Genomic DNA, 12,963 nt, shown 5'->3' with positions numbered 1-12,963 from the left:
AAATCATCAAGCTCAACTTGTAGGGGGAGCAGAGTAAAATAATACCCTTCTCAAAATAAACACACAAATTTCTTGTAAATACCTTCTTTTCCCCAAGAGTAAACACAAAACATGCTCTAAAGAAGCACCACCCAATGTTTAAATACAACTAGCTCAAAATGTAGCATGTAAACATGAGTACCTCCAGCCAGGATCTTCTCTTCCAATTCTGCCATTTGCTTCTTATAGGCTTTTAAAGCTGCTTCTTTGAAAGAGGGACGGATTCTCCTTGGCTTTGTGATTTCCACTGGCTGTTCCGAGATGTTTTGGTTTTCATCTTCTTTTATTTCCATTTCAGCTGATGTTTCATTTAATGGTTTCAATCCCCCTTCACTAACCACATCATCTCCCTGCCCATCATAACCCTCATCTTGTGGGGTTTCATAGGGTGTTTCATATGAAGGGTGATCATATACCTGCATTTGTTCATCTGTTTCAGTCATACTAGTCCTGTTTTCCAGCTTAGCAAGGACTTGTTCCATCACTTCAACATAATCTGTTTCATTATCAGCCACTGGTTCACTATAGTCCTCCTCATCCTCTGCTTTGTAGTAAAAAGGCTCAGTGTAGACATCAGAGTCAAGGGTGGTACTTGATTCATTTGCAGTTGATTGGGATAATGTCCGAAATCTCCCCATTAAGGAAGAGCCACTGTCTTCATACCCACTGAGACTCTGTGTGCTTTTGTTCCATACCACTTCCAAGGCTGATTTAGCCCTCTGTAATGTAGATCCAAATTTTGGGAAGCTGAAAGCCTTATCAGAAAGGTCAATGCTTAATCGACTATGCCAAGATTTGGGTGGGGCATCCTCTGAGTCATCACTTTGCAATTCACTTTGACTTCGATACATCATGGGCAATTGGTTTTGATTTTGGTACAGCTCATTAGAATTAGATTCCTGATAAGAATCATATCGGCCAACCCATTGGCCTTGTGGTTCATTATCCAACCCAGGGCATGGAGATGAGTTGTCATCTTGGGTGAAATCATAGCTCTCAGAATCATCTTGAAGGTCACTGTGGCACTTTCCCAAGTCTTCTAGGTCTTTATTGTAAACATCTAGTTGCTGATCAGATAGACTGTTTGTGTCATAGTCAAAAGCTTCCTGGGTGGATGAATCTAAACCTAAGTCAGCTCCTTGCTCTACCTGATTCCATTCCTTCCATGGAGAAAGATCCTCGTGTAAAGAGAGCTGAGAATCGCTATAATGACTTTGGTCTCCAGATGCACACACCATGCCATTACTCATTCCACTATCCACAGTTTCTGTGTTCTCAATTTCACTCGGCCCTTGGACACCCTGAACGGCCACATTCAAATGTTGATCCTGCAGACTGTCATACAAGGTGGGTGTGTCCTCCTGTTTCCTCTGCCAAAGTTCCCGGTCTGAAGATGACAGGAGGGAGCTTCCATTAGTTCTAGGGAAAAACTGATTTTCTGAAAAATCCTCTGAGTAGGACTGACATAATTTGGAAAAATCTGATTCAGAACGACTAAGTTTAGCAGTGAAAAAATCACTCTGTGAATGCCAGAGGGGTGTAGCATCTGCATAATGGGTTGTAGTTTGTTTTTCCAAATTATCTGATTCTGGCAATTGTGAGGAAATTTTATCATAATCAGATTTATTTGAAATTCTGCTGCTACTAGCAGTTTTATTCTTGGCTCTAGCATTGTGTGATTTTGAACTTGACTTGGAAGTACTTCCTTTTGTTGGAAACTCTGACTTGGAAAGCACAGCATAACTGTTTCTATTGAGGTCAGATTCCAGTTCTCCATCACTGTCATCAGGTGACTGCCAATTGTTCTTCTTGCTTTTGGGCTCTGGAGTAGACAGCTTTATATCCATGCTCTCATATGTCTGGGAGGACGGTATCCCTCTCTCTTTTCTTTCTCTTACGTCATGAGTAAGAATATCTGTTGAGATTCCAATTCCTGTTCCTTTGAGTTTGTAGGATTTTTTTAAGACAGAATCCCTTTGCTGAGGGGTTTCAAAGTACACAAGTATGGGTCGAGGCTTTGCATTTGGGCAGTCCCTCTGGTGGCCTATCCTTTGAGCAAATTCGATTTTAATAGCATTCGGTGCATCTGAGAAACCCATTTTATCGATTAGAATTTGGTATACCACACTTTCAACATATTCAAATCTTTCTTCAGGGACATTTAGAAATCTCAGGCTTGCTTTGCTACCCATATGACCTAAGTGTTTAATATAATCATGGATGTCTCTGGTTTCCCTTCGAGACTGGACAAACCCTGTACGAAGCTGTTCAATTTCACTTTGTACAACCTCCACACTGCTGGAGATTTCATCGATGGAATGCTTAAGAGCGTTGACATGCCCTCGTAGTTCAGAAAGTTCTGTTTCAATCTGACTTATACCCTGAAGTTCCTTAAAGATCATTTCCATGACATCATGTGTTTGGCTAATGCACCCAGAGGAACTGAATCCTGGCTCCAGGGCATTTGTCTTTGGGTTTCGTGCAGTTCTGTCCAAAGATTTACTTCTTATTCCCCAGGTTTTCTTCATTGTGCTCAACTCTGAATCTGATGAGACACACTCCTGACTCTTTTTCCATTTTCTCAGTTTGCGTAACGCTCCTAGTTTCAAGCTATGTAGAGTGCGTTCTCCATCAGAGCTGCCCTCAGAGGGAGCTAGGCTGCTTGAACTCTTTCTATTGCGTCTAACTGGCATTGTGTGTGTTGATTGTGCCTGGTTTTCTGTACTACTCCTTAGTTCATTGAGTGATTCTGAATAGGAACTCTCAATTGAAGATAACTCTTGAAGCCGATCCTCATTATCACTGTTGGTTACATTAATATTCTTTTGTAGGCCATTGGCAATAGCTACTCGGTAACTGAATGTTGGTGAGAGGGAAAACTCTTTATTAGCCTCTTCTTCTTCAGTGGATAAGTTACGAGTAGATGAACACTTTGCAATCTTCTTTACAGTGCTTTTTAAGGTATTAGAAAATTTGGGGGTTTTGGTCTGGCCAGCAGTAGTAAAGTCTTGATCCTTTTTCTGCTGATGACTCTCTTTTTTTTTGGTTGTATTTCCCAATTTCTTTGTAAACATTCCTTTGCAAAGCTTATGTATGTAAGGTAAAATCAGGCTCTTGAAAAGATTAGCCACCATGGAGAGCAATTAGTGCAAGCTTTTCTGCCCCAGAGAAGTAAACAAGGTATTGGGATGAAAATCTGTAAATCCAAGGCAAGCATCTCTGTTCAGATGTTCTGTGAATTATTGAAAATAGCAGGCAGGGCAGCCAGGGCTCCACTGCTGTGTCAATGTCCTGTGAAAACCAGAAGCAAAGCTCCAATTATGGAAGACATTCTCTCCTGGCGAAGGGGTTTCATGAATCTCTCTCATTTCCACATAACTTCGCAGAGTGTCTAAAAGAAAGGAAGGTTAAAATGAATATCAGAATTCAATTCTAGATTTATCCCATTTCTAACATTTTTCAGAAGTATTCAAGATACACAGTGTATGAAAAATTGCAGAGGGGGCAGGGGGATATCTGAATTTCAGGACATAGTTACTTTTAAAATAACTATAAAGGAAATCCATACCAATAACTATGTTTAAGTTATATTTTTCTTCCTAAATCATTTATGGGTGGACACAACTGAACTGAATAAATGAGCTGAAATAGTAATAAAAGGTAATAATGGTTATTTAGGAAAGGCTATGTAAGATATTAGGCAAATTTAAAAAGCTACAATGACTACATGACATTATCATTTCCACTTTATTTCCTTTCCTAAAAGTCATTTACTGACACAAACATAAGCATAAGCATTCAAAACTAAATGTTCTCCCTATCCTAGACATTCAAAATTCATCAAATTAATATTATTCATGTATGTAAGACCTTTTCTAGTCAAATAACATTTTCCTTTTCTAGGGATTCAATGACTGGAAATTTCTTAAATAATAAAGTCATCCAAGTGAGAAATATTTCATATGATTAAATAAATACCAAGAGGAAATATATTTGAAAATACAGATAATATATCCAAGTTTTGAAAGGACATGACTTGAAAGAGTTGAGCCATCCCAATCAACTGGTACAGCCCTGTGGCAGATGGCAGGGTACCCATCCCCAGGCTAGAACTATGACTGGAGATCGAGTACCAAATTACAAAAGGAAATTGTGCCACAAATAAGATATGCCTACAGATAATCAAAAACTGGTCAGACATAATTCATCCAATGATTTGGTATTTTATAATGGGACCACACCAGTAACTAATCTTTATGACAGTTATTTTCTCAAATTACATGAAGTAGAAGAAGAAGAAAAGGGAGAAGGAAGAGAAAAAAGTTTACATTCATTTTCCTGGTTCACCAGCACCACACCTTGTATGTGGTAGGTATTTGAATAAAATTTTGTGGAACTGAACTTAACTATTTTACAGTTGAAAGATATCACAGAGTAGTGGTTAACAGCCAAAGCCTTTGCTAACATTGAACTACATATTTGGGTAGGTAAATAATGTGATTCTTTAAAGAATACATCATAAACTGCTATGGTTTTAGGAGCTGGCTGACTATTTATAAGCTCCCTCTGCTTGTAAATCTGCCATTTTTACTTCACTCACATTCTTCAGGGGCTGGGGGGGGGGGGGGGGGCGGAAACATGCCCTGGCCAGGAGGAGCCAAGCTTCAGAAGAAACAGGGCAATGTAAGTGAGAAGGGGAAGCATAAAGATGGAGGAGAGAAAGAGACAGATTCTAAAGAAGTCCTTGTCTTTGGGGTTTCATCAACTGTTAAAGTCTAATTCCTCTTATCTAAAACAATTTGATATTCATTAGTAATTACAAGCCCCCCAGACAACCTCTCCTTGTGGAGAGAAGACTTTGGAAAGTTAAGTGACAGGAAGGAAGGAAATTATTTTAAAACCAACTTTCACACAATAAACTGTTCTAACAATCATTCAACCCAAGATCCGGAGTCTATCAAAACTCAAAACAAATACTGCTTGTTTAAATGAGAGCAACAATTTTGTCAATGCTTCTGATGTTTCATGAAATTGTACATTTCCTGACCTGCATTGTTTGCTCAGAACTATTGTTCTAGGCAATAATTGTTGGCAAAATTTTGAGCAGGAAAGTTCAAACTGAATTGAAGTCCTGCCTCAAAAAAACATGAACCCAAGGGCCTGTGTCCACACTGTTGCACCTATAAACTCACTTGCTCTACATTCCAGCCACACGGAGTGACTTGTTATTCACTAAGGGCTCTATGTTCCTTCACGCCTCAGTAACTTTTCTGTTCTCTATCTAGAATATCATTTGTATCTTGCCCACCCTGTCTGTAAAAATTGTATTTAAACTCCAGAATCATTTGTCCTGTGAACACCTCACCAACCACCCACACTTGAGCTTTTCTCTCTCTTTGCCACACTCTCCCACAACCCAGTTCATAGACAATTAGAACTTTTCTATATTACAATCTTATTTCTTTCTCCATTCATGATATCCTCTTTAAGGTTAAAAACTATAACTTGTCTCAGCATACATGATAAGCTCTCAATAAATGTTTGCTGAAGAATTGGCCTCAGCGTACAAAGTTCCAGTTACACAAGATAATAAATCCTAGAGAGCAGCTGTATAGCATAGTGCCAATAGTTAATGTATTGTATTGGGGTGGCTGGGTGATAGACATTGGGGAGGGTATGTGCTACGCTGAGCGCTGTGAATTGTGCAAGACTGTTGAATCACAGATCTGTACTTCGGAAACAAATAACGCAACATATTTTAAGAAAAAAGAAAAAGAAGAAGATAACAGGAGAGGAAGAATGAAGGGGAGTAAGTCAGAGGGGGAGATGAACCATGAGAGACAATGGACTCTGAAAAATAAACTGAGGGTTCCAGAGGGGAGGAGGATGGGGGGATGGGTTAGCCTGGTGATGGGTATTGAGGAGGGCACGTTCTGCATGGAGCACTGGGTGTTATGAACAAACAATGAATCATGGAACACTGCATCAAAAACTAATGATGTAATGTATGGTGATTAACATAACAATAAAAAATTTTAAAAAAATTGTATTATATACTTAAAATTTTTGCCAAAAGGGTAGATCTTATGTTAAGTGTTCCTATCACAAAATAGTAGTAAAAAAAAAAAGGTGGGTGGAAACTTTTGGGGATGATAAATATGTTTATGGCATGGACTGTGGTGATGGTTTCACAGACGTATACTTATTTTAAACTAATTTTAAAGAAAAAAAGAATTGGCCTCCACTTCAGCCAATTTAATTTTGGTTGCCCAAAATTAAACTCCATAAAATCTAGTCATTTTCTTGAATTATTAATCTCAATTATTATTATCATAATTATCCACTTCCACAGGACATATACCCAGGAGTCGTTCTAGCTTCCATATGATCCAGCCCTTGTTCAAACTGATGTGAATATGTCACCTCATCCTGCCAGTAATGCCTTAGTTCTGAACTCCACAATTTCTCATCTGAACTATTACCATTGTACTCTATATGGTCTTCCCGACTCTAACCTGGCCCTTCTCTCAAATCCTCCTCTCTAAAATTAATAAAAGATACAAATCCTCCTACTTAAAACTCTGCCAGTTTTAGCAGATGCATTCTCTGTCACTCCCACAAGCCCATCTGCCCCGGCCACACTGAGGTAGTAACAGTTCCTGAATACCATACTATTGCCTCACCAGTGTGCCTTTTTTCATGCTGTTTATTCTGCCTCCAACCATTTCTTCTTTCCTCTATCTCCACATGTCTCTCTCATGAACATCTCTAGAATATCTATATATCCTAGACCCAGCAGGGATCAACATCAACTTGTTTAACCTCTTCTGAGTCGGCACTTCCTCCTGTGTGCCCCCACAATGCCCTGAATGTACCCTTGTTGTGGTAACTCTTACAAAAATTATTTATGTAAAATATGTTATCTATGTCTCTATCTCTCAAATAGGACTGTGAACTCTTAGAGAGCTAAGGCTGTGTTCTTTTTAACTTTAAATATCCATATTGCATATTATATAGTAGACTCGTGATATTTGTTGTATAAATAAGTATATAAACAAATGAATGAATAGACAATAAGTCCGTGAGTCAATAGATAAACAATAGAGATCCAAGAAGCCTGAGATAGCTTTGCTGGACTTAAACAATCCAGAGAAAGAGATGCAGTCTGAGCAGAAGGCATATATCACAAACATCCATGTCCTGTCCAAAGAGGGAGAAGCATCCACTCTGGAGAAAGATAGGGACTAGAGGGAGAGGAGCTTGGATTGGCAAAATGGTAACAGAATGTGACAAGTTTTGAAACTTAGGTTGAGAAGCTCCATTTATGAGGAAGGGGGGTTAAGGAGATGGGGAGAGACCAGGATATCATCATATGATTCTCAACTACTTGTATTCAAAATCTTACATTTACCCACCAGTTGCGTTACCTTTATTAACATAGCCACATATTAATTTTGGTAATAAAGTTTGGAGGTAAGATGAAAGGATTTGAGAAGAACTTTGAGAGAGATTAAAATACTAGACTATGTTGTTATGGAAAGGCTAGTAATAGTATTTCATTGTTACTATGTGCCAAGCACCATGTGTGTCTAAGTTTCTAAAATTTACCTCATTTCATTTCATTCCCATAATTGTATGAAATATGTATTATTATTTTCCAGATTAAAAAAGCTGCAATTTCAAGTTTTTAGGAAATTTGACTTAGGTCATGTAAATAACAAGAAACACAACCCAACTCCAACCCCAGATTCAGACTGCAAGTGTATTAACTCTGAAAAGCATACTAGGGTTGAATAGGAAGTAAAATACTTTTTGCAGGTATGTTAAATTCATTTTGTAAGAGAGCTATTTAATATGACTATAAAGCTGGGTGCACTATTGGGCTAAAAGAGCTAATGAACTTTAAACAGTAATTTATTGCTAAATCCTTACCAGAATTAAGTTAAAACATTTTCAGATCAATAAACAATTTTATGTTTCTTACCAAATGCACTAAAATAGGTGAACTGGGCATTTATGTATCAAAATTCTTTCAACAAAAATGATCAAACCAGAAAGTGATTAAGAGGTTTATCCTAAACTAATAAATTGTTTTTAAAAAATAAACAGAAAGGGGCGCCTGAGTGGCTCAGTCAGTTAAGCATCTGCTTTCAGCTCAGGTCATGATCTCAGGGTCCTGGGATCGAGTCCCACATAGGGCTCCTTGTTTCTCCCTCTCCCTTTGCCTGCCGCTCTGCCTACTTGTGCTCTCTCTCTCTCTCTCTGTCAAATAAAGAAATAAAATCTTAAAAAAATAAAATAAAATAAAAATAAACAGAAAGACCCATTTCCCCAAGAATGAAGGTCAAATGAATTGTCTTCTTTATTCTTCATAAATAGATATTATGTGAATTTCTTCATCCAACAATAACCCATCTACATTTTTTACTCACTCCCATTTGCTACTTTAGGGGTAAATAATGGTGTCTAGTACTGATACTTCTATAAGAGTTTTGGAATCTGGGATGCCTTGGTGGCTCAGTCAGTTAAGCGTCTACCTTCAGCTCAGGTCATGATCCCAGGGTCCTGGGATCAAGTCCCACATAGGGCTCCTTGCTCAGTGGGGAGTCTGCTTCTCCCTCTGCCTGCTGCTCCCCCTGCTTATTCTCTCTTTTATTTATTTAATTTTTCAGAGAGAGCTTAACCGACTGAGCCACCCAGGCACCCCTAAATAAAATCTTTAAAAAATTAAAAAAAAAAGAGTTTTGGAACCTACAAGGTAATTTTGTGTATATCAACTCATATGATCTGCATGGTAACCTAGTAAAGTTATTATCTGCAGTTCATGGTTAACAATGGTAAGTCTACTTGCTAAAGTAATTGCCTGGGAATCCTGACTCCAAAACTTGGTTCCTTCACTATACATTCTCCTTACATTAGACAAGTAATATTTCAATAGCTCACTGACCTATTCAAGTAATATTCCCTACCATTCTAAACCATGTTATAAACTGATTTTCACCTAAAGTTCCCTAAATATTATTTTTTTCTTCTTAGTCTCCTACTACAGACTATTGCATACCCTCTACACGAGGCTGCTTTATGGTTCCATGGATACACTAAGCTTATTCTTTCATTGTTTCTTCTTTTCTTGCTCTTCACACTGCCTAGAGTGTCCTCCAGTATACCAATCTCAATCATTTAATTGATAGATCAAGACTAATCTTTTCCACAAAAGTTTCTTTTCCTATTCTCTCATTTTCTCTTTTTCATATAATTTTTATAATCTGAACCATGACATTTAGTCCTTAATTACCTTCTATTCATCACATAGCTCTTTTACATGTTTTCCATTTTTTTATTATTATGTTCAATTAACCAACATATAGTACATCATTAGTTTTTGATGTAGTGTTCAAAGATTCTTCAGTTGTGTATAACACCCAGGGCATCTTTTCCATTTTTAATGCTTATTTTATGTCATACTCTGTCTTGAGTGCTTTGTATAGATTACTACATTAATGTCTGATTGTAAGCTCTGCAATAGGTACTGTCATTAATCCATTTTACATATCAAGGAACTGAGAACCGGGAACCTGAGTAGCTAGCATGAAGTCACACAGCTAGGAAGTTACGTAGCTAGAATTGTAAACCAAACTGACTGGCTTCAGAGTCCTTATTAATAAACACCACGTGTACTGTTAAGCCCATAAGGACCAACCTTAGAGAAAAAGGGGGGTTTCCTATGTACTACAGTTGAAGAAGGACTGCCCCCTCATGAAGAATCTATACTAGTTTCTACTATTAGAGCTTTACTCCCTTTATTTAAGATTTTGGTTCTTGTTGAAATGAAAATCTCACCAAGGGGACCCTATGTTTTAAGGCTTATCAGCCATTCTGTATCTGGGTATAAAGTGCTTATGAGAATATTCCTCAAGAATAGGAGGGAGATCACAAAGAGAGAGAACACAAAGAAGCTTGATGATGGGAAGAATCCGCTACCAAAGGAGATAAGTAGGAGGGTAGGTCAGAAAGAAGAGACTGAGAAACCTACAATAAGCTTGGCCTAATGCACATGGCCTTGTCTTATTCCCAGCTACACTGCTTAAGGATAAAAACCGTCTATTTCAGGCTTTGCAACTTCTGCTCACTTACACACACACAGAACGGAGCACAGGTGCCCTGGCTTACAGATGAGCAACTTGGAACGCTATCATCCCAGAGCCGAGTTACGTGTTTTTTGTTTGTTTTATCCATAAAATCCACCTTTTTTTGTTTTTTCAAAGTCAGATGTGGAAACGCAATGATACAATTAATAAAGCAGAGCTCCTTGGGTTGGAGCTAGAGTCCCATATTACCTGCTGCTTCCACGTGAGCAACAGCCCATATAGCCTCTCTACAGGGACCTAGGGCTTGGGGAATCCAGCTTGGGAAGCACTAATCTGCAAACTGGGCACAGCATGCAGTGAAAACCCAGAAAGGTCAAAACACTAGCCTGAGTTCACACAGCAGAGCTGGAATGAAAATGCAGGTCTCCTGCCCTGACTTCACTGTTTTGTTTTCTTTTCTCCCTGCACTGTGCTGCCTTCCTCTAAAGCAATCTAATCCAAGAGTTTGGCACCTTTCTACTGTGCCCAGTGTTCTCTGATATGATAATCTAACTCTATCCTAAATAATTTGACATTTACCTTGATTTCTAAAGGCAATGTCTGCAATTTTCTGGAACTGGAAATCCTTTAATGTTAAAAGTGATTTCTAAAAGAAAATCTTGTGAGTAATTTTGACATGATTGGAATTTTTACTAGAGATTTAGCTGTATAAAGTAAGGCCATTGAGGAAGAATACCCATTCTGGAAAAGAGCCACTGCTACTTCCAAAGTTTTTCACATCTCCGTCCCACCAGGTTGTAAGGACACATTACCAGCCTAGTGTCCTATGCCTAGGCAGGGTCCCAGATTCCTGTAAGATAAACCACCTCACACACACACACACACACACACACATACACACACAAACCTGTGCTTCCCAAACACTTTTTGGTATCTCTATCCTAATGGGCAATGTCTGCCTGGTCTTCAATATGTTAAAATATTTTGTCCTCAAAACAACCTCACAAGGTAAAATATTACTCTCATTTTAAAAACAAGAAAACTGGGAGGAGCAAGATGGTAGAGGAGTAGGAGACTTAAATTTCATCTGGTCCCAGGAATTCAGCTAGATAGGGATCAAACCATTCTGAACACCTACGAACTCAACAGGAGATCAAAGAAAAGAATAGCAGCAACTCTCTGAACAGAAAAGCGACCACTTTCTGGAAGGTACCCAACAAACAGCAGATCTAGGGAGACTTGCCTTTCTCCCCTAGGAGAAGCGGCGCGGGAGCACACCTCAAGAATCTGCTGGGTTTGAAGACTCAAAATGGTGTCATGTGCCAGAGATAGAAATGCTCGGTGACAGGCCAGGTGAGGTCAGGTGAGCACGGAGTGCGGCCGGAGACTGGAGAGACAGGAGTGATTGATTGCTTTTGGGGGCTCACTGAGGAGTGGGGCCCCAAGTTCTTGGCAGCTCCAGGGTAGAGATTGGGAGGCTGCCATTTTCACTATCATCTTCCAAAGCTGTACGGAAAGCTTACAGGGAATGAAAACTCCCAAGAGCAAATCTGAGCAGATTACATTGCCTGGACAGGCAAGGGCGGGGCAATTCTGCCTCTGGCAAAGACATTTGGGAACCATGGCAACAGGCCCCTCCCCAAGAAGATCAGCAAGAACAGCCAACCAAGACAAGTTTACTGATCAATGAGAACGGCAGAACTCCAGGGCTAGGGGAATACTGCACATAGAATTCATGGCTTTTTCTTCCATGATTCTTTAGTCTTTCAAAGTTAATTTTTTTTTCTTTTTTTCTTTTTCTATTTTTTTTTAATTTTTCTTTTTCCCTTTTTCAAACAACATCTTATCGATCCCTTTTTAAAAAATCTTTTTTATTTTTCATTTTGAGTCATATTCTATCTCTTCATTGTAGTTAACCTTATTTTTGGTCTATATATAGGTTGTTCTCTCTTTAAAATTTTGGGATACAGTTTCTTCTAACAGACCAAAATATACCCTAAATCTCTAGTGTATGGCTTCATTCTAGTCTCCTGCCTGATCACATTCTCCCCCCCCTTTTTTTTAATTTCTCTTCTTTTTTCAACCAACTTTTGATCTTATCAATTCCTTTTATAAAATCTTTTATAATTTTCATCTTTACAGTCATATTCCATCCCCTCATCCTATTTACCTTTATTTTTGTACATATATAAGTTTTTCTTCCTTTAAAATTTTGGGAGGCAGTTTCTTCTAACAGACCAAACTATGCCGAAAATACAGTGTGTGGCACTGATCTATTCACCAGCATGATCATATCTGATGATATCCTTTTTTTTCTTTTTCTTCTTCTTTTTTCTTTCTTTCCCTTTCTTTTCCCCTGGTTTCAGGTCTGTTCTGATTTGTTTAGACTATATTTTTCTGGGGTCGTTGTTACCTTGTTAGCATTTTGTTCTCTCAATTATCCATTCTCCTCTGGACAAAATGACAAGATGGAAAAACTCACCTCAAAAAAAGAACAAGAGGCAGTACCAAATGCCAGGGACCTAATCAATACGGACATTAGTAAGATGCTGGACATAGAGTTCACAGTGATGATTATAAAAATAATAGCTGGGCTTGAAAAAAGCATGGAAGATACTAGAGAAACCCTTTCAGGAGAAATAAAAGAACTAAAATCTAACCAAGTCAAAATCAAAAAGGTTATTAATGAGGTGCAATAAAAAATGGAGGCTCTAACTGCTAGGATAAATGAGGCAGAAGAGAGAATTAGTGATATAGAAGACCAAATGATGGAAAATAAAGAAGCTGAGAAAAAGAGAGATAAACAACTACTGGATCACGAGGGCAGAATTCGAGA

General features: G+C 38.5%; 1 protein-coding gene across 3 annotated transcripts in view; it reads right to left on the bottom strand.

The window, feature by feature from the left end:
- The window catches only part of UNC13C (unc-13 homolog C), a 601,702-nt gene extending 598,526 nt beyond the window's left edge, over nt 1–3,176 (bottom strand). For 2 of the 3 annotated variants that reach the window (XM_088025127.1, XM_028100274.2), the window contains exon 1: nt 182–3,173. In XM_088025127.1, the coding sequence (XP_087881253.1) occupies nt 182–3,173 (2,992 nt within the window). Of the gene's footprint in view, nt 1–181 lie in introns of all 3 variants that reach the window. The other variant, XM_028100275.2, reaches the window with a different exon arrangement.
- Nucleotides 3,177–12,963: the final 9,787 nt, after the last annotated feature.

Source organism: Eumetopias jubatus, unplaced genomic scaffold (genome assembly GCF_037043125.1).
Source record: "Eumetopias jubatus isolate StellerSeaLion01/CBP00866 unplaced genomic scaffold, mEumJub1_p1.0 scaffold_7, whole genome shotgun sequence".
In the NCBI taxonomy this organism is placed as follows: domain Eukaryota; kingdom Metazoa; phylum Chordata; class Mammalia; order Carnivora; family Otariidae; genus Eumetopias; species Eumetopias jubatus.
The sequence above is the reverse complement of the archived record's forward strand: the minus strand, read 5'-3'. Positions and strand labels throughout refer to the sequence as shown.